This window comes from Coenobita brevimanus, chromosome 47 (genome assembly GCF_032717465.1).
Source record: "Coenobita brevimanus isolate Jiangsu-jjx chromosome 47, ASM3271746v2, whole genome shotgun sequence".
In the NCBI taxonomy this organism is placed as follows: Eukaryota; Metazoa; Arthropoda; class Malacostraca; order Decapoda; family Coenobitidae; genus Coenobita; species Coenobita brevimanus.
Genome location: NC_137000.1, coordinates 26,593,854 through 26,614,863, shown reverse-complemented (window position 1 = coordinate 26,614,863; position 21,010 = coordinate 26,593,854). Strand labels below are relative to the sequence as shown.

General features: G+C 42.0%; 1 protein-coding gene across 1 annotated transcript; it reads left to right on the top strand.

The window, feature by feature from the left end:
• The first annotated feature begins 3,114 nt into the window (after window positions 1-3,114).
• LOC145398953 (uncharacterized) lies at window positions 3,115-17,559 on the top strand. The gene is made up of 2 exons (XM_080271687.1): window positions 3,115-3,262; window positions 17,298-17,559. The coding sequence occupies exons 1-2, from the start codon at window positions 3,156-3,158 to the stop codon at window positions 17,524-17,526; spliced, it is 336 nt and encodes a 111-aa protein (XP_080127813.1). The 5' UTR covers window positions 3,115-3,155; the 3' UTR covers window positions 17,527-17,559.
• Window positions 17,560-21,010: the final 3,451 nt, after the last annotated feature.

Sequence of the window (21,010 nt, the reverse complement as noted above, 5' to 3'; positions counted from 1 at the left end):
GGGCAACTAGAAGTAAGAACCCAAGGCCTACCGACCGCACGAATATCGTTATGGTAGACACTCAACTTCTTTTCTGAATACCAACCTTCCCTTAGAAAAATACAAGAAACTATCGAATCTACATCCAAATCCCCACATGCACTACTTAATCAACAGGGACAAGGAGAAAACAAACTCTATCTATGAGTCTGGTCGGCCCGTGAAGAGAGTAGGAAACGATATGGAGGAAAAAATGCAGAAGGGAGGGAAGGGGGGAGGAAAGTGGGAAAACGGTGGAGGAAAGATCTAGAGTTGGAAGAAAGGGGAGAAACAAAGACACAGAAGAATGAGGAGGGGGTGAGAAAGAGGTATTTGAGGGAGAAAACAGACAGAAGGAAGAGAGGCTGGAAGGGTATAAAGAATGAAGCCAAAAGTGAGGCGGAGGCGAGGGATGATTAAGAGGGGTGAGCGAGGTGAATGACACTATTTTGGAGAACCATTTGTACCCCGCAATCCTGACTCCGTATATCGCGTACCGTCCTCTTGCAAGAATGAAGAAATCCATTATAACTGTTAGCAGGCAATTTGTGGCGGCGACACTACTGAAATCTGTGTAATACCGCCAACATGCACGCCAGGAGACGCGACTAAAAATAGAGTATGAAGGAGGAGGGTAAGTTTAGCAGAAGGCTGATAAAGATGGACGTGAAGAAGGGTGCATAATTTGTGGAAATATGTACATGTTGGATACCAGAAGGAAAAATAAAAGCAGCCTTTGCATTTTAGTCTCTCTCTCTCTCTCTTTCTCTCTCTCTCTCTCTCTCTCTGATTACTTTATCTCCTCAGTGTTGACATCTTTTTCCACTGCTTCTTGCTACCCTCTGAAGCATTTACTCAGCTCGAGGAAGACATAATGGTGAAGGACTTAAAAACAACCCTTGCCACCCCCCCCCCCAGTCTTGACCATTCTGTACCCCCTGTACAATATACGGTAATATTTGTGGCCTCATTTACATTTTATTTTGAAGAAACAAAGTAACATTGATCGAATGAGTATGTTAGATAATGATGAGCATGTTAGATACGAAATTTTAACGACATATAATAAAAAACAGAGACGCAGGACATGCACGGAAAAGAGTGGGCGCGCGCGCACACACACACACACACACACACACACACACACACACACACACACACACACACACACACACACACTTTTAATTTTTTTCTCCTTACTTCTATGTTATTTTTACCCAATTTTTAGTATGTCTGTGTGTCTATCGTCACAGGGAGCGACGTTAGCGAAAGACTGAGGAGAGGAGGACTGAGAACGAAGTGGAGGGGTAAATTGTGTGTGTGTGACATGAAGGGAGGGCTGCTTGGAGTGGTAATAAGTTGTGATAAGAAAGGCTTGGGCGTGTATTTTGTTGGTCACACTGGAATTCTTAAAACTCTCTCTCTCTCTCTCCATAATTATCACCGTACTCTTCTCTACATTTACTTTAAAACGAAGCTACACATTCAGAAATGTTTAACCAGTTCAATATTATTATACTTACTTTTAGCTAACACCAAACCACCACCTACATACATTAAATTTGAAATAGTCCCACAAATAAATAGGCAGATAGATACAGATAGACAGATAGGCAGATAGACACAGACAGATAGACAGACAGACAGATAGACAGATACACATATTGAGAGAGAGACAGATACTGAAAAGCCATGGAAACACTAGTGAACCATGTCTCATTCCAGTTCTTAACATGAGGCCTTCAGTCACCCATCAGTCTAATCTTGATAAAGGCTTCAATATCGCTATACTAACTTTATACAGCATTCAGCAATTTTTCTTTCATATCATATTTATTTCACGAACCAACTGCCATCTTCCAGTTCTGTTCCCTCTGTCATATGCTTCTTTCCATAATCCCATAAATACTGTACATATCCTTGGGTCCTCTTCCACGCACCTGCACATTAATATTCCCTTGTGGTATATAATCCTGAGATAATTTACGTATATAGCTTACAGGAGGTTAATATTTCGTGTTTAGGAATAGACAGGTAGGAAAGAGAAGACAAGGATCTGCCTACACACACACACACACACACACACACACACACACACACACACAAAATCATTAGTACAATATATACATTTCTCTCTCTCTCTCTCTCTCTCTCTCTCTCTCTCTAAGTCACTGTCGCATGTGCCGAACCCGTAAAGAATAGTAAAGAAGTCCGAGGCACGCAGTTCTAAAAATGCAACGAATATTTTATAAAGGAATTCAGTGAAGCGTCACACGTGTTTAGCCGAACGTGCAATACCTCTCTCTCTCTCTCTCTCTCTCTCTCACACACACACACACACACACACACACAACTAATATCTATCAAGGTTAATCCCCTTCACTCCGATGACGTATTTTTATTACTACAGCTAATGAACGGATGGTTTTGTACGGCTGAGGTACTGAGTGGGTTAAGGGTTGACTATACTTGACCTCTAATTACTAGAACCTTTATCAATTTTCTTACGGACAAGCCATTCCATTTTGACGGAAAAAAAAAAAACCTAAGCAGTGTACTATGGAACAAAACTGTGCTACCCAGACCAGATACACAAGGATAAAGTGACCAGTCGCACATCCCTGAATGGCATTATGGTAGCACTAAAACCCATTCAGTACTCATGTCTCTCCCACCACCAGATGTAACAAGAATAATCAGTCCACGATGCCTTAACCCTTCAAGACGATTACGCTTCTTTTATTTCGTTCTTACTAACGCCAGACGATTTTATTCAGCCCAGGAGGGTCGAAATGGAGAGGTGAGATCCGCCCTTCATTAACCAGATCAGGAAGGGAGATTTTTCATAAGCTGTACAAAATCGTCGAGGTAGAAAAATAATCAGAAAAAAGAACGTCAACCCAGCTATGCATAGACTGAGATCAAGACAAGACATACAGGTAACGTCAATTGTCTTTTCTATCTCCAGGTAAAACAAGGAGAGTCAGCCAACGCCCATGATGTCTTAAGCCCAAGCCATGCCCGGGGAGACTAACGCGACCACCCCGCACCCCACCCTGCCCCCGGACACCTGGCTCGGGGGTGGGGGCGGCGGGGATGATGGGGGAGACAGCGAGACGGAGCGGTTGAAGGAGGCCATGAAGGGACTGGACGTGACGGTGTGGCTCATGATCCTGTGCATCTTCACTTTCTTCTTCATCATCATCGTCGCCACACTCTGCATGACGTGGCTGGAGCGACGCAGGTGAGCCGAGGGAAGTGGGAGGAGGGAGGGAAGAAGAGAGGGGCAAAGGGTGGGAGGGAAGGAGAGGGAGAGAGGGGAAGATTGGAAGAGAAAAGACAGGGGAGAATATGAAAAGGTGTGAAGATGGGAGGGGGAGCAGATGGAAGGGGGGACAAGATGGGAGGGGAGGACAAGATGAGAAAGCAGTAGGGGGGAAGAAGGACTGTGACATGCGAGACAGGAAAAGATGGGATACGGGAAAGAAGAGGGAAGGCGTGAGGGTAGGGGGGAGAAAATGGAAGGAAGGAGGTGGGAGTGAGAGAATTAGCATGACAACAGATGTAGGAGGAAGAGAGTTGGTGGGAGAGAGAATACAAGGGTGAAAGAGAGAGGGAGATGGAGAGTCTGGTGGAAGTGGGAGGAGACGGGAGAGAGGAAGCAGGGTAAAGAAGGCGGCGATAGAGGATGCAGAAAAGGAGACAGGGAAGACGGGAGAGAACGAGGAGTAGAAAGGAAACCAAACAGCAACAGATCTGTTTACTTTATCTATAAGCTACCCGACTGAGTAACCTGAAAGAGAAAGTAAACAAATAAAATAATAGTTACAGCATGACATTATAAACCGATACATTGAGTTAATGGGAAGTCTGTGGACATAACGTGGAAGCTACACACTGCACAGTGTGGATGTTTAGGGGTGGTGCGGCAACCTTCTCTGGCGCTTTTAAGGTAGGCAGCAGTCAATCAGGCCCTAGCTCCGTTTGCTCCACAGAGACAAGGAACTCTCCCATGTGGGACAAGTACACAAGTTTCATCCTGAAGCAGTGACCCCTGGTACATTAAAAAAATCCCGATGGTGGTCACTTGACTAACAGGGACCCTCAGTGATCCACAGCCCATCACAGGTCGAAAGTAAGAGTAGTGACCGTTAACTCAGGGTTATCTGTGCAGATCCTAATCTGTGCTTATATTGCTTTCTTTGCATTGGGGAGATTGAAAAATGTACAAGATGGGTGTCTTAGACAAAAGTGGACTGCACAGTGCACAGTGTGGATGTGCAATGCACAGAGTGGATGTTTAGGGGTGGTGCGGCAACCTTCCCTGGCGCTATTTAGGTAGGTAGCAGTCAATCAGGCAATAGCTCCGTTCACTCCACTGAGACAAGGAACTCTCCCATGTGGGACAAGTACACAAGTTTCATCCTGAAGCAGTGGCCCCTGGTACATTAAAAAAATCACAATGGTGGTCACTTAACAAACAGGGACCCTCAGTGATCCACAGCCCGTCACAGGTCGAAAGTAAGAGTAGTGACCGTTAACTCAGGGTTATCTGTGCAGATCCTAATCTGTGCTTACTGTATATTACCTCATTTGCTTTGGGTAAATCGAAAAACGTATAATGACGTGACGTGACGCTATGTTAAGTTTACGGGGTGTCCTGTAGACACGAGGGGACTGCACAGTGTGGATGTTTAGGGGTGGTGCGGCAGCCTTGCCTGGCGCTTTTATAGTAGGCAGCAGTCAATCAGGCCCTAGCTCCGTTCACTCCACTGAGACAGGGAACTCTCCCATATGGGACAAGTACACAAGTTTCATCCTGAAGCAGTGACCCCTGGTACATTAAAAAAATCCCGATGGTGGTCGCTTGACTAACAGGGACCCTCAATGATCCACAGCCCATCACAGGTCGAAAGTAAGAGTAGTGACCGTTAGCTCAGGGTTACCTGTGCAGATCCTAATCTGTGCTAATATTGCTTTGTTTGCACTGAATAAATTATTCGGGCAGAAAAAGAGTCAGCTGAGGATTCTTGTGCAAATGCTTGTCTATTTTGTTTTTGAATGTCTCAATTGAGATACTGTTCACGGTATCTGAGGGTAATCTGTTCCAGATATTTACAACTCTGTTAAAGAAGAAGTATTTAGCTTCATGGGATTGGAAACGCTTTCCCATAATTTTGCACCCATTACTTCTGGTTTGACTCGACCGGTCTATATCAAAATATTTATTCATGTCTAAGTTGTCATATCCCTTCATGATTGTGAAAACTTCAATAAGGTCCCCTCTTAACGTGCGCTTCATTAGGCTAAATAATTTAAGTTCTTCAAGGCGTTCCTCATATGGTTTGTTTCGTGGTATCATTTTTGTGATTCTTCGCTGAATTTTCTCTAATTTTTCGATGTCCTCTCTGTAGTATGGAGACAAGAATTGCACACAATACTCAAGATGGGGGCGCACTAGTGAGTTGTACAAGACAAAGTGTGACTTTTACCGATTTAAACTTGAAAGTTCTTCCAATAAAACCCAACTAGCTTGTTTGCAATTTTAACCACATCGGTACACTGCTTGCTTTGTTTTAGGTCATTTGATATTATCACACCAAGATCCTTTTTCTCTGTCTGTACTTGATAACTGAATATTGTTCATTTTGTAATTTGCATGGAACATTGTTGCCCCAATATGAGAAGTACTTTACATTTTTCTGTGTTGAATTTCATTTGCCATTTTTCTGCCCAGCTGGCTAAAGTATTAAAGGTCATTTTGTAACTGCTGCCACTGTAATTTTGAAGTGACTATACTGGTTATTTTGGTATCATCTGCAAATTTGGATACTTTTACAATTTAGACCCTCATCAATGTCATTTATATAAATAATAAAAAGTATCGGTCCAAGTACTGGGCCTTAGGGGAACATAGCCATGATCACATTACGCCATTTTAGTTCCTTTCCGTTTATCACAACTCGCTGTTTTCGGTCCTGACAGGCAGTCTTGCTCTAACCATTTTAGTCTTTCCCTTTTTATTCCATGTGCTTCTATTTTTCTCATGAGACGCTTGTGAGGGACAGTGTCAAATGCTTTCTGAAAGTCAAGGTAAATTATATCTACTGCTCTTGAGTCATCGTATGATTTGCAAGCATCATGGAAGGAAGTTCCAGTAAGTTAGTTAAAGCATGAACGACGATGTCTGAATCCATGTTGCGAGTCTTTAATTATATTATTTTCTTCTAGATAATTAACTATTTTATCTCCTTATGATTTTTTCCATTAACTTGCACACTACTGATGTTAAAGCTGATTGGTCTGTAATTTCCTGGGTGTGACTCATTTCCCTTTTTTGAAAATTGGTGTTACATTTGCTAGTTTCATCTCGCGTGGAACTTTCCCAGTACTTAATGATTTGTTGAATAAGACAGAGAGAGTGGCAGCATTAACTCTTGTTTTGCTTATTTGAGAATTCTCGGTGATTTTTTCTCGGGGCGTTGGTTTTTGTTTATGTCAGTACTATTTTTTTCTGAAAGGATATCATTATTATGGATAACATAGTTACTAAGGACTATTGCTATTTGCTTGGTTTGTGGGTAACAGTAGGTTTCTGGTTGGTGTTTTCTACCTGTAAAAACAGACGCAAAGTAATCGTTAAGAATGTTTGCCATTTCGACCTCATTTTCAGTGTGTTTGCCATTGTTTGTTTCTAGAGGACCTATTGATGTAGTCATAACCTTTTTCTTTCTAATGTAACTGTAAAATTCTTTAGGATTTGATTTGCACGTATTAGCAATGTGGATCTCCATTGCTCTTTTGCTTTGTTTAATAAGTCTTTTCGATATGCGGCGTAGATTATCATACTGTAATTTATCATCATTATTTTGTGAGGAGGAGGACGAGGACGAGGACGAGGAGGAGGAGGAGGAGGAGGAGGAGGAGGAAGAGGTGGAGGAGGAGGAGGAGGATTACACAGGATTACACAGGAAAGCAAACAGCAATAGACCTTATGGTCCTTTCGAGGCTGCTTGTTAGAGAAAACTATGACTACAAGATCTAACTCTACATGTTGAAGGATAAGGATAGTAAAGCAAAAAGGTTCCCCCCACCACCAAACCCTCCAGGAAAAAGTGATAAAAACCACCATGCAGCATGGAAAAACTGACATGGAAATTTTATAGGAAATACTGGAAAGGAAAAGTCACATTCTATAATACTTTATCTATGAGCTACCTGATAGAGTAACCTGAAAGAGAAAGTAAACAAATAATATAATAGTTACGGCATGACATTATAAACCGGTTACATTGAGTTAATGGGAAGTCTGTGGACATAACGTGGAAGCTACACACTGCACAGTGTGGATGTTTAGGGGTGGTGCAGCAGCCTTGCCTGGCGCTTTTAAGGTAGGCAGCAGTCAATCAGGCCCTAGCTCCGTTTGCTCCCGCACTGAGACAAGGAACTCTCCCATGTGGGACAAGTACACAAGTTTTCATCCTGAAGCAGTGACCCCTGGTACAATGAAATCCCGATGGTGGTCACTTGACTAACAGGGACCCTCAGTGATCCTAGCTTTAACACAGGTCCGAAAGTAGAGTAGTGACCGTTAACTCAGGGTTATCTGTGCAGATCCTAATCTGTGCTTATATTGCTTTCTTTGCACTGGGGAGATTGAATAGTATATAGGACTGGTGTCTTAGTTAAAAGAGGACTTGACATTGCACAGTGTGGATGTGCATTGCATAGAGTTGATGTTTAGGGGTGGTTCGGCAACCTTTAATGGCGCTTTTTAGGTAAGGCAGCAGTCAATCAGGCAATAGCTCAAGTGCACTCCACTGAGACAAGGAACTCTCCCATATGGGAGGAAGTACTGAGATTTCATCCTGAAGCAGTGACCACTGGTACTGTTAAAAAAATCCCGATGGTGGTCACTTGACTAACAGGGACCCTCAGTGATCCACATCCACATCACAGGTCAGAAAGTAAAAGTAGTGACCGTTAACTCAGGTTATCTGTGCAGATCCTAATCTGTGTTTGCTGTATATTACCTCATTTTCTTTGGTTAAATCGAAAAACGTATAATGATGTGACATGACGCTATGTTATGTTTACGGGGTGTCCTGTAGACACGAGAGACTGCACACAGTGTGGATGTTTAGGGGTGGTGCGGCAGCCTTGCCTGGCTTGCTTTTAAGGTAGGTAACAGTCAATCAGGCCCTAGCTCCCGTTCACTCCACTGAGACAGGGAACCCTCCCATATGGGACAAGTACACAAGTTTCATCCTGAAGCAGTGACCCCTGGTACATTAAAAAAATCCCGATGGTGGTCACTTGACTAACCAGGGACCCTCAGTAGATCCACAGCCCATCACAGGTCGAAAGTAAGAGTGGTGACCGTTAACTCAAGGTTATCTGTGCAGATCCCTAATCTGTGCTTATATTGCTTTGTTTGCACCGAATAAATTGAAAATGTATAATATCATTGACGCAACACTATGTACGGGTACATTTGTGTTTACGGGGTGTCTTGTAGACTAATGGGGCATGAACACATGTACCGTAGCTATAAAAAAGCAAGTTATTCGGACAGAAAAAGAGGTCAGCTGAGAATTATCATTTTTGGAAATACTTGTCTAATATATTTTGAATGTGTCAATTGAGATACTGTTCACGGTATCTGAGGGTAATCTGTTCCAGATATTTTACAACTCTGTTAAAGAAGAAGTATTTTGCTTCATTAGGATTGGAATCAGCTTTCCCATGATTTTGCACCCATTACTTCTGGCTTGACTCGACCAGTCCTATATCAAAATATTTATTCATGTCTAAGTTGTCATGCTTATCCCTTCTATGATTTTAGAAAACTTCAATAAAGGTCCCCCTCTTAACCTGCGCTTGGCAAGTTGACTAAATAATTTAAGTTCTTCAAGGCGTTCCTCATATGGTTTGTTTCTAAGTCATTGTTATCATTTTTGTGATTCTTCGCTTTGAATTTTCTCTAATTTTTCAGTGTCCTTTCTGTGGTACGGAGACCAGAATTGCACACAATACTCTAGATGGGGGCGCACTAGCCGAGATTGTACACCAAAGGCAAGTATGACTTTTTACCGATTTAAACTTTCAAGTTCTTCCAATAAAACCCACTAGCTTGTTTGTACCATTTTAACCGCATCGGTACACTGCTTGCTTTGTTTTAGGTCGTTTGATATTATCTTTTAGATCCTTTTCTCTGTCTGTACTTGATAACTGAATATTGTTCATTTTGTAATTTACATAGCATTGTTACTTCCAATATGAAGTACTTTACATTTTTCTGTGTTGAATTTCATTTGCCATTTTTCTGCCCAGCTGGCTAAAGTAGTAGATGCATTTTGTAACTGCTGCCACTGTAATTTTGAAGTGACTATACTGGTTATTTTAGTATCATTTGCAAATTTGGATACTTTACAATTTAGAACCCTCATCAATGTCATTTATATAAATAATAAAAAGTATCGGTCCAAGTACTGAGCCTTGGGGAACATAACTGATCACATTACGCCATTTGGATTCCTTTCCGGTTTATCACAACTCACAGCTGTTTTCGGTCTGACCCAGGCAGTCTTGTAACCATTGTTTGCGTCTTTCCTTTTTATTCCATGTGCTTCTATTTTTCTCATGAGCGCTTGTGAGGGACAGTGTCAAAATGCTTTCTGAAAGTCAAGGGTAAATTATATCTACTGCTCTTGAGTCATCATTATGATTTGTAAACATTATGGAAGAAGTCCAGTAAGTTAGTTAAGCATGAACGGCGATGTCTGAATCCATGTTGCGAATCTTTAATTATTATATTATTTTCTTTAAGATAATTAACTATTTTATCTCTTATGATTTTTCCATTAACTTGCACACTACCGATGTTAAGCTGATTGGTCTGTAATTTCCTGGGTGCGACTCATTTCCTTTTTTGAAAATTGGTGTTACATTTGCTAGTTTGCATTCGCGTGGAACTTTCCCAGTACTTAATGATTTATTGAATAAGACAGAGAAATTGGCAGCAGTAACTCATGTTTGCTTCTTTGAGAATTCTCGGTGATATTTTATCGGGGCCAGGGGGTTTTTGTTTATGTCCATTACTATTTATGGCTGAAAGGATATCATTATTATGGATAGCATAGTTACTAAGGACTGTGCTATTTGCTTGGTTTGTGGGTAACAGTAGGTTTCTGGTGGTGTTTTCTACTGTAAAAACAGACATAAAGTAATCGTTAAGAATGTTTGCCATTTCGACCTAATTTTCAGTGTGTTTGCCATTGTTTGTTTCTAGAAGGAGGACCTATTGATGTGGTCATAACCTTTTTCTTTCTAATGTAACTGTAAAATTCTTTAGGATTTGATTTGCACATATGTAATGTGGATCTCCATTGCTATTTTGCTTTGTTTAATAAGTCTTTTCGATATGCGGCGTAGATTATCGTACTGTAATTTATCATCATTATTTTGTGAGGACGAGGAGGAGGAGGAGGAGGAGGAGGACGTGGAGGAAATGGGCGAGGTAGAATGAGTGGAGGAGGAGGAGGATTACATAGGAAAGCAAACAGCAACAGACCTTATGGTTCTATCGAGGCTGCTTGTTACAGAGAAAACTATGACTACAAGATCCAACTCTACATGCTGACGGATAAGGATAGTAAAGCAAGAAGGCTCCCCCTACCCCAAACCCTCCAGGAAAAAGTGAGAAAAACCACCATGCAGCATGGAAAAACTGACGTGGAAATTTCATAGGAAATACTAGAAAAGAAAAGTCACATTCTATAATACTTTGTCTATAAGCTACCCGACTGAGTAACCTGAAAGAGAAAGTAATCACATAAACAAGTAGTTACGGCATGACATTATAAACCGGTACATTAGTTAATGGAAAGACTGTGGACATAACGTAGAAACTACACACTGCACAGTGTGGATGTTTAGGGGTGGTGCGGCAGCCTTGCCCATCGCTTTTAAGGTAGGCAGCAGTCAATCAGGCCCTAGCTCCGTTCCCTTCACTGAGACAAGGAACTCTCCCATGTGGGACAAGTACACAAGTTTCCTCCTGATGCAGTGACCCCTGGTGCATAAAAAAAAAAAAAAAATCCCAATGGTGGTCACTTGACTAACAGGGACCCTCAGTGATCCACAGCCCATCACAGGTCGAAAATAAAAGTATTGACCGTTAACTCAGGGCAATCTGTGCAGATCCTAATCTGTGCTTATATTGCTTTCTTTGCATTGGTGAGATTGAAAAATATATAAGACGGGTGTCTTAGATAAAAGGGGACTGCACAGTGCACAGTGTGGATGTACAATGCACAGAGTGGATGTTTAGGGGTGGTGCCTGTGCTTACTGTATGTTACCTCATTTGCATTGAGTAAATCGAAAAATGTATAATGACATGATGTGACGCTATGCTAAGTTTACGGGGTGTCCTGTGGACACAAAGGGACTGCACAGTGTGGATGTTTAGGGGTGGTGTGGCAGCCTTGCCTGGTGCTTGTATGGTAGGCAGCAGTCAATCAGGCCCTAGTTCCGTTCACTCCACTGAGACAAAGAACTCTCCCATGTGGGACAAGTACACAAGTTTCATCCTGAAGCAGTGACCCCTGGTACATTAAAAAAATCCCGATGGTGGTCACTTGGCTAACAGGGACCCTCAGTGATCCACAGCCCATTACAGGTCGGAAGTAAGAGTAGTGACCGTTAACTCAGGGCTATCTGTGCGGATCATAATCTGTGCTTATATTACTTTATTTGCATTGAATAAATTGAAAAATGTATGATGACATGACACGACACTATGTACGGGTACGTTGTTTACGGGGAGTCTTGTAGACAAAAGGGGAATGAACTTACAAGTAGCTATAAAAGCAAGTTATTTGGACAGAAAAAGAGTCAGCTGAGGATTCTCGTGCAAATACTTGTCTCAATTGAATGTCTCAATTCAGATACTGTTCACGGTATCTGTGGGTAATCTGTTCCAGATATTTAAAGCTCTGTTAAAGCAGAAGTATTTTGCTTCATGGGATTGGAAATGCTTTCCCATAATTTTGCAGCCATTACTTCTGGTTTAACTCGACAAATCAATATCAAAATATTTATTCATGTCTGAGTTGTCATATCCCTTCATGATTTTGAAAACTTCAATAAGGTCCCTTCTTAACCTGCACTTCGTTAGGCTAAATAATTTAAGTTCTTCAGGCGTTCCTCATATGGTTTGTTTCTAAGTCGTGGTATCATTTTTGTGATTCTTCGCTGAATTTTCTCTAATTTTTCAATGTCCTCTCTGTAGTACTGAGACCAGAACTGCAAGATGGGGGCGCACTAGCGAGTTGTACAAGGCAGGTATCATTTCTCCAATTGAAACTCGAAAGTTCTTCCAATAAAACCCACCAGCTTGTTTGCAATTTTAATCGCCTCGGTGCACTGCTTACTTGGTTTTAAGTCATTTGATATTATCACACCAAGATCCTTTTCATTGTCTGTACTTGATAACTGGATGTTGTCCATTTTGTAATTGGCATGGACTTTGTTACTTCCAATATGAAGTACTTTACATTTTTCTGTGTTGAATTTCATTTTGCCATTTTTCTGCCCAGTTTGCTAAAGTATGAACTTTAGCCATTGTAATTTTGAAGTTACTTTACTGGTAATTTTAGTATCATCTGCAAATTTGGATACTTTACAATTTAGACCCTCATCAATATCGTTTATATAGATAATAAAAAGTATTGGTCCAAGTACTGCGCCTTGGGGAACGCCGCTGCTCACATTACACCATTTGGATTCCTTTCCGTTTATCACAAATTGCTGTTTTCGGTCTGAAAGCCAGTCTTGTAACCATTTCAGCGTATTTCCTTTTATTCCATGTGCTTCTATTTTGTTCATGAGAAGCTTGTGAGGGACAGTGTCAAATGCTTTCTGAAAGTCGAGGTAAATTATATCTACTGCTCTTGAGTCATCGTTTGATTTGTAAACATCATGGAAGAAGGCCAGTAAGTTAGTTAAGCATGAACGACGATGTCTGAATCCATGCTGCGAGTCTTTAATTATATTATTTTCTTCTAGATAATTAACTATTTCATCCCTTATAATTTTTTCCATTAACTTGAACACTATTGATGTTAAGCTGATTGGCCTGTAATTTCCTGGGTGCGACTTATTTCCATTCTTGAAAATTGGTGTTACATTTGCTAGTTTCCATTCACATGGAACTTTACCAGTACTTAACGATTTATTGAATAAGATAGAGTGGCAGGAGTAACACATTTTTTGCTTCTTTGAGAATTCTCGGTGATATTTTATCGGGGACAGGGGTTTTGTTTATGTTCATACTATTTATGGCTGAAAGAATATCGTTATTATGGGTAGCACAGTTACTAAGGACTGTGCTATTTGCTTGGTTTGTGGGTAACAGTAGATTTCTGGTGGCGTTTTCAATTGTAGAAACAGATGCAAAGTAATCGCTAAGAAGGTTTGCCATTTCGACCTCATTCTCTGTGTGTTTTCCATTGTTCATTTCTAGAAGGCCTATTGATGTAGTCATAACCTTTTTCTTTCTATTGTAACCGTAAAATTCTTTAGGATTTGATTTGCTCGTATTAGCAATGTGGATCTCCAGTGTTCTTTTGCTTTGTTTGGTAAGATTTTTTGCAGCGTAGATTTTCGTACTGTAAGTTATCATCATTATCTGTGCAGATCCTAATCTGTGCTTATATTACTTTCTTTGCATTGGGGAAATTGAAAAATATATAAGACGGGGTGTCTTATAGACAAAAGGGGACTGCACAGTGCACAGTGTGGATGTACAGTGCACAGAGTGGATGTTTAGGGGTGGTGCGGCAGCCTTGCCTGGTGCTTTTTAGGTAGGCACCAGTCAATCAGGCCCTAGCTCCGTTCAATCCACTGAGACAAGGAACTCTCCCATCTAGGATAAGTACACAAGTTTCTTCCTGAAGCAGTGACCCCTGGCGTATCTATCTATCTATATACCTAGGCTGCTTCCCCAAAGGAAAGGGAGGTAGCCGAGACAGGACAACACACTCCCAATTTACTCATCCACTCAAACACATTCATTCACATCTTAGCCCCAAGGAGTGAAGGGACAGATCCTCACCGCACCATACCGCACGAGGGTCAACTGCGCAGTGCAATCAGTGACATCAGCAGTAGGGCCCGACAGCAGAGCTGGTTTACCTCTCCCACATCATAAGAGACCCATTCCCTTACCCGCACTTGACCTGATCAGCTGATCAGACCCCTGGTACATTAAAAAAAATCCCAATGGTGGTCACTTGGCTAACAGGGACCCTCAGTGATCCACAGCCCATCACAGGTCGAAAGAGGAGTGACCGTTAACTCAGGGCTATCTGTGCAGATCCTAATCTGTGGTTACTGTCTATTTCCTTATTTGTATTGAGTTAATCGAAAAACGTATAATGACGTGACGCTACGCTATGTGTGGGTATGTTAAGTTTACGGGGTGTCCTGCAGACACAAGGGGACTGCACAGTGCACAGTGTGGATGTTTAGGGGTGGTGTGGCAGCCTTGTCTGGCGCTTTTTAGGTAGGCAGCAGTCAATCAGGCCCTAGCTCCGTTCATTCCACTGAGACAAGGAACTCTCCCATATGGGACAAGTACACAAGTTTCCTCCTTCAGGAGGAAACTTGCGTACTTGCCCCACATGGGAGGAGGAGAAAATGAGCTATAGAATGAGTGAAGGAGGAGGATGTGCGTGAGGTAGAGTGAGACAGGTACAGGTTGTGAGTGTGACAGAGTAAGTGAGGGAAAGAATGAACAAGGAAGACAGAGGTAAAGAAAATGCGTTAAGGAAAGTGAGTGAGGTAAAACGATTGATCGATAAAAAAAAAAAAAAAAAAAAAAGCGAGGAAAACAGTGAGCGAAGTAAAGTTAAGAATGAGGCAAAGAAAGACAAAATAAATGATGTAAAGAATGAGGTTAGGAATGTAAGTGAGGTAAAGCATGTAAGTAGTCAAGCTAACTGTAGGTGAGATAAAGAATATAGGTGAGGTGAAGCAGTGAAGTAAAGAAAATTAGTAAGGAAAAGAATGTAAGTGAGGAAGAGCGAGGTAAAAAAAAGGGCGTTAGGTGGAGAGGGAGTGAGGTAAAGATATAGTGAGGAAGGTAAGGGAGGAGAGTGAACGGTACAAAGGGAGCAGGGATAAAGGACTCCATAGTGTGATTAGGTAAGGATGATCCGCTACACACACCCATCCACACATACATACCTACAGATACGCACATACGATATACATACATACATACATACATATATATATATATATATATATATATATATATATATATATATATATATATATATATATATATATATTAGCACATAAACACTGATACACACAGATGCATACACGTACTCGTATACAAATACAAACAATCATAAACATACGCACACACATACATATACATGCGTGCGCACGAACTGAAATCTTGCTGCTCTGAGAAACTTCTGTTTACCTAGCGCGCGCGCACGCACACACACACACACACACACACACACACACACACACACACACACACACACAGGGGGAGAGAGAGAGAGAGAGAGAGAGAGAGAGAGAGACCGACAGACAGACAGACAGACAGACAGACAGACAGACAGACAGAGACAGAGAGAGACAGAGACCACCGCCTTACCCAACCTTACATTACATGGATTAAAAGATTTCATTTGCTTTTACAGACCATTAGATTGTGTACAATGGCTGAGAGAGAAAGAGAGAGAGAGAGAGAGAGAGAGAGAGAGAGAGAGAGAGAGAGAGAGAGAGACCAGTACTCAATATCTAGCTTTAATACCCAACTCCCACATACACTCCACCACTCTTAACACACCCTACTTAGCACACCATGGCGACCTTACACACACACACACACACACACACACACCACCTCACTCGGAAACTGAGCGGAAGAGGAAGATTTTATGAGGTAGGTTATACCAAAAAAAAAAAAAAAAAAAAAAAAAGTTTGTGGCTGGGGGTGACGCCGTGCAAGAGGGCAATGAGCATGGGAGTGGTGATGGTGATGAGTGGTGATGGTGATGAGTAATGATGGTGATGAGTGGTGGTGGTGGTGGTGGTGGTGGTTAGAGGTCGTGATGAGTGATGATGTGATGATGATTGGTGATGGTGATGAGTGGTGATTGTGGTAAATGGTTATGAAGATGATGATGAGTGATGTACAGTGGTGACAGCAATATTTGTGTCAGTAATACTGGAGTACTGATGGTAGTGAAGAAGCTGGTGATAAGAAAAGTCCGTCAATTAGGGATGATGACAGGAATAATGGTGTTAGGTGGGTGAAGGTGAAGGTGAAATGGCGATAAATTTCCCTGATGAATATGATGATATTAATGGAGGTGGTGCTAGGAGGGGACTGGAGGGCCTGATGGCAAAAGATCTAGTGGTGGTGTTGGTGATGGTAATGGTGGTGTCTGTGGTGGTATTGGTGATGCTGGCGGAGACAATGGTGGTGGTGGTAAAGGCAGCTGAATAAAATGAGAAAAGCTGACGAAAATTACATGTAAAAAATGGTGGTGGTCGTGATGGTGGTGGTGGTGGTGATATGAAAATGAGACCGTACAAAATTAATGTTACTGTCAATATAACAATCGGGCGTGCATCGTAACTAAAAATCACGCGACAAAATCCGAAAGAAGTAAAATCGTTAGACAAATAAAATGCGCAATGTGTGTCACATGCTTACATTAAACTGTATCAGTCGTATTCTTAAAATTGATGGGCCAGGGTGTATGTATATACATATTTTCCGAAAGCCATTAAACTGCGGTACAGTTGAAAGAGCAGGATGTAGTCAGCTGGCAGGCCACGTCGCAAACCACATTTAGAAAGGGATGAAGCAGCCAAGCGTGCTTTGTTTCCACTATGGCCTTAATAATGACTTATCAGAAATGTGGGGCTTTCCTACATCTTCAAGGTTTCTGTTTTTATAATACGACAATTTATAATTACAGTTTACAAGCTTTGAGTGCGAAGTTGTAGGCTGGCCCCGATATTTTGATGGTCATTTTTATTGCAGATGCACGAGAATAAAATATGTTTTACCAATATTACCTCGTTGCTGGCTATGGTTTGCAACGTCGATTATTTTTCTCAACAACGCTCCGCAAATGACCATCAGAACGTTATTGTGGGGTCGCCTGCAGCTTTGCCATTCATGTGTTTAGCTCGTAAGGCTAGCGGCATCAATGGCATAACACCTCCTCTCATCCACTTCCAGCAGCAGACGCAGAAAGAAGAGGTTGCTGCAAAACCACATCCTAGCGCAGTACAAGGTGGACAGGGCACGCATGTCTCCACCAGCGCGCCACAACCACCACTACAACCCCCCACCATACGGCTACCACAACTCCCCACCACACGACAACTACCAACACCACCAGCCACCATCAGGGGGCTACACCAACCCCGCGTTGCAAGCCTCCAACACCTCTATCCAGCGTTACTAACCAGACACACATGTGGAAACTGTAGGACTGAATGGAATCACAAACATTAACATACAAAGATGACTTTTTTTTCATTTATTTATTCATGCTCTAACTAGACTACTGTATTCAGATTAGAGACCCCTCTGGTAAGGAAGGGATTAACGGAGACTAAATTTAATGAAGGCTGTGCAGATAAATAAGGCGACCAGGAGACAGCAAACATAAAACATTAGACATTTCCGGGCTAGTGGTTGGTTAGGGCGCGGTGGTGAGGAAGCGCATGACACAAAACACAAAGAACGGAATTCAGGAAAGTATTTAAAAGATGCCGTAAGACCGGAGAAAGACATTGACACAAGAGATTAGAAGCAGATGGCTTGTTTAATATGGATGTAAAGGAACACGTGAAAAAAGCCGAAGAGTAAAGGAAAAAGTACTTAATAACCCTCAAAAGACATCCATCATAACAAAATGGACAGAACCAGTATTACTCTACATGGTCTTTCATATTTATCCACGAGGTCATAATGCTATGGAAAAGTGGCTGAAAACCGCACTAATTTTACACACACACACACACACACACACACACACACACACACACACACACACACACACACACACACACACACACACACACACACACACACACACACACACACACACACACACACACACACACACACACACACACACACACACACACACACACACACACACACACACACACACACGAAGATTCCCTGCTACCTTACGCTCTAAAAACTTGGAGAGGCTCCTGAAATTGAGCATTTCTAATCACTTTAAACGACTATGGTAAACTTTAGTTTACGGGGGAATCATTTACCATCATCTGCGTAGCAAATGAGGAGAAAATAACCTGACCTAGATTGTGACACAGGTGAATTATGTTACAGCTGTGCCAAGGTAGAGAGAAGGATGGGTGGGAGCACGACAACTGACCGTATTTAGTGACTGATTGATATGCTCTACTGTTACCGCTGCCATTCATCATCATCATCATCATCATCATCATCATCGTGTGTCGGTCAACTGCTGGATAAGGACCTCATGTACCTTTCTCCACTTTCACCTGATGGTTATTAGCCCCGCACACTTAAAGACTTCACTTATCAATGTTGCTTTCCTTTCGCCTGTTTCTTTGGCTCTGTCTCTGGGTTACTTCACTGGTACCTTCATTATTCTTTACCTTATTCCCAGTCAAGGTTAGTTCTTATGACTCTCCTCCACCGTCTGTTCTCTCTCTCTCTCTCTCTGCCATGACCTCTCGCAAACACACTTCTCTCAGTTCTCGCTCCAAACGACATTTCCATCTGAATCGCTTGTCTCCTTCCAGCCTCACTCCCCTCACCATCTCCCCCCAAGCCACCTCAACTGGTTTTTCTTTATTCATCCTTACTGCATGTCTGCGGCGGCAGAATATCCTCTCCTCTGATATTTGTTCTCCGGAAAAGTGACCTATCTCTTTTAAATACGGTGACCATATCTTCTATTTCGTCCGGTCCTATAGCTAATATTACCTTTGCTTTTCTCTCCATCCGAAGCCTAACATTCAGCTTTATGCGTTCTATACTTTGCGCTTCTAGTTCATATGCAAATCGGGAAAGGCACACTGTGAATATACCTTTCTATTTACAGACGGAAACAATTTACAGTGCATGATTCAATTCTGTTTGTCAAAAATACTTGAATCCTATTTCTGTTCTTCGTCTGATGCAGTTTTCACGATCTTAAATCAGCTTCCTGAACTTCATGACCGCAGCCTGAAATAACATCACCACATTACTGCACCGTCATCTCCGACATTTACTGTAATGGACTGAACACAGCTATTAAAAACAACTTACTTTTTTATATATCCACCCACCAACCAAAAAATAACATCCACCACCCACCCACACACACGCAGTCACACACCCACACCCACACCACCTTCCCAACACACACACACATACACACACGCAGTCACACACCCACACCCACACCACCTTCCCAACACACACACCCACACGCAGTCACACACCCACACCCACACCACCTTCCCAACACACACACACACACACACACACACACACACGAATTCACCGGACACGCTATAATTACTAAAGGCATTGCATTTGGGGTCGCGCTGTACGAGGAGTTAATATTAAGTGTTTTGTGTACGCGAAAACTGCGTGGTGTGTGAGGGTCGAGGAGCGTAGTGCTGGTGGCAGGGATCACAGGCATACACAATGACCAAGTTAGACTACTGTAAATACTATCTTACCACCACCACCCGTACTTTTGATTTTTTTTTTTTTTTATGTGTCCGACTCTGGGCATAGGCTTCACAGCCTGCTATCAAGGCCCAGCAGTCCTCCTACATACCATACACCTCTACATGTCACCACTTCGGCGCTAACACCCACCGTCCATATTGAATACATGCTAGGGCTGTCTCATACAGGACTGGTGTATTGGTATTAGCAGGGGTATTTTTACGACATGTCGGCGGTTCTTCTGGTAGATCAGTAAAGCCTGATTTAATGAAATTCAAATCCTTAAACTGTTCCCTACCCCAGCCGGGATTCGAACCTGGGTCCGTTAGGACTGCAGGCCACCTCTCTACCGATTGAGCCACCTCTCTACCGATTGAGCCACCTAATTGTATCTTTACAGGAATGAGTCAAGCTCGTACTGTCCCGTGTCTTAAACCATTTTTATCGTACATGTCCTTAAATTTATGAATTGTTTTGGCACACACTATTTCATTCGGTAGTGGATTCCACTGATCAATTGCCCTATTTGGGAAACTGAATTTCCTTACGTCTTTAGCGCCTCTCTTTTTATGCAGTTTTTTTGCAGTGTTCTCTTGCTGATGCATCCCAACAGGTTATGTAATCATATATGTATATTTTCTCCTTCCCTGGTCTGCATTTATAAAGCATAATCATGTCACCTCTTTTCTTTCTCTCCTGTAGTGTAGGCAGATTCAGTTTTTCTAGTCTTTCTTCGTAGCTTAGATCCCTTAAGCTTGGTACCCATCTTGTAGCGGCCCTTTCAATTTTTTCAATCTTATATATGTGTTTTTTTGGATGAGGACTTCTGACTACTGACGCATACTCCAGGGTTGGTCTAATGAATGATATTATTATCTTTCTTAGCATGTCTTCATTTATGTATGTGAATGCTATTCTCATATTTGCAAGCAGTGTATACATGTTCCGTACCTTCTCACTGATGTGGTCAGCCGGAGATAGTCTGTTATTGATAATTACACCTAGGTCCTATCTTTCTGATGCGTGTTGGAATCTATTTCCTAACTTATAATCCCAATCAGGTCTTTTTCCACTTTTACCAAACTTGATTACATGACACTTGTCCACACTGAATTCCATTTGCCATGTACTGCTCCATTCATGAAGTTTATTTAACTCTTCTTGTAGCTCTTTACGAAAGTCTGTTTTAGTAATTCTCCTTTGTATTTTTGCATCATCAGCAA

Bases quoted from the DNA above. Each gene is read 5' to 3' on its own strand.
- LOC145398953 (XM_080271687.1), top strand. From the start codon at position 3,156: ATGAAGGGACTGGACGTGACGGTGTGGCTCATGATCCTGTGCATCTTC. The intron at 3,263-17,297 runs GTGAGCCGAGGG...ATCCACTTCCAG, and splicing joins ACGTGGCTGGAGCGACGCAG to CAGCAGACGCAGAAAGAAGA.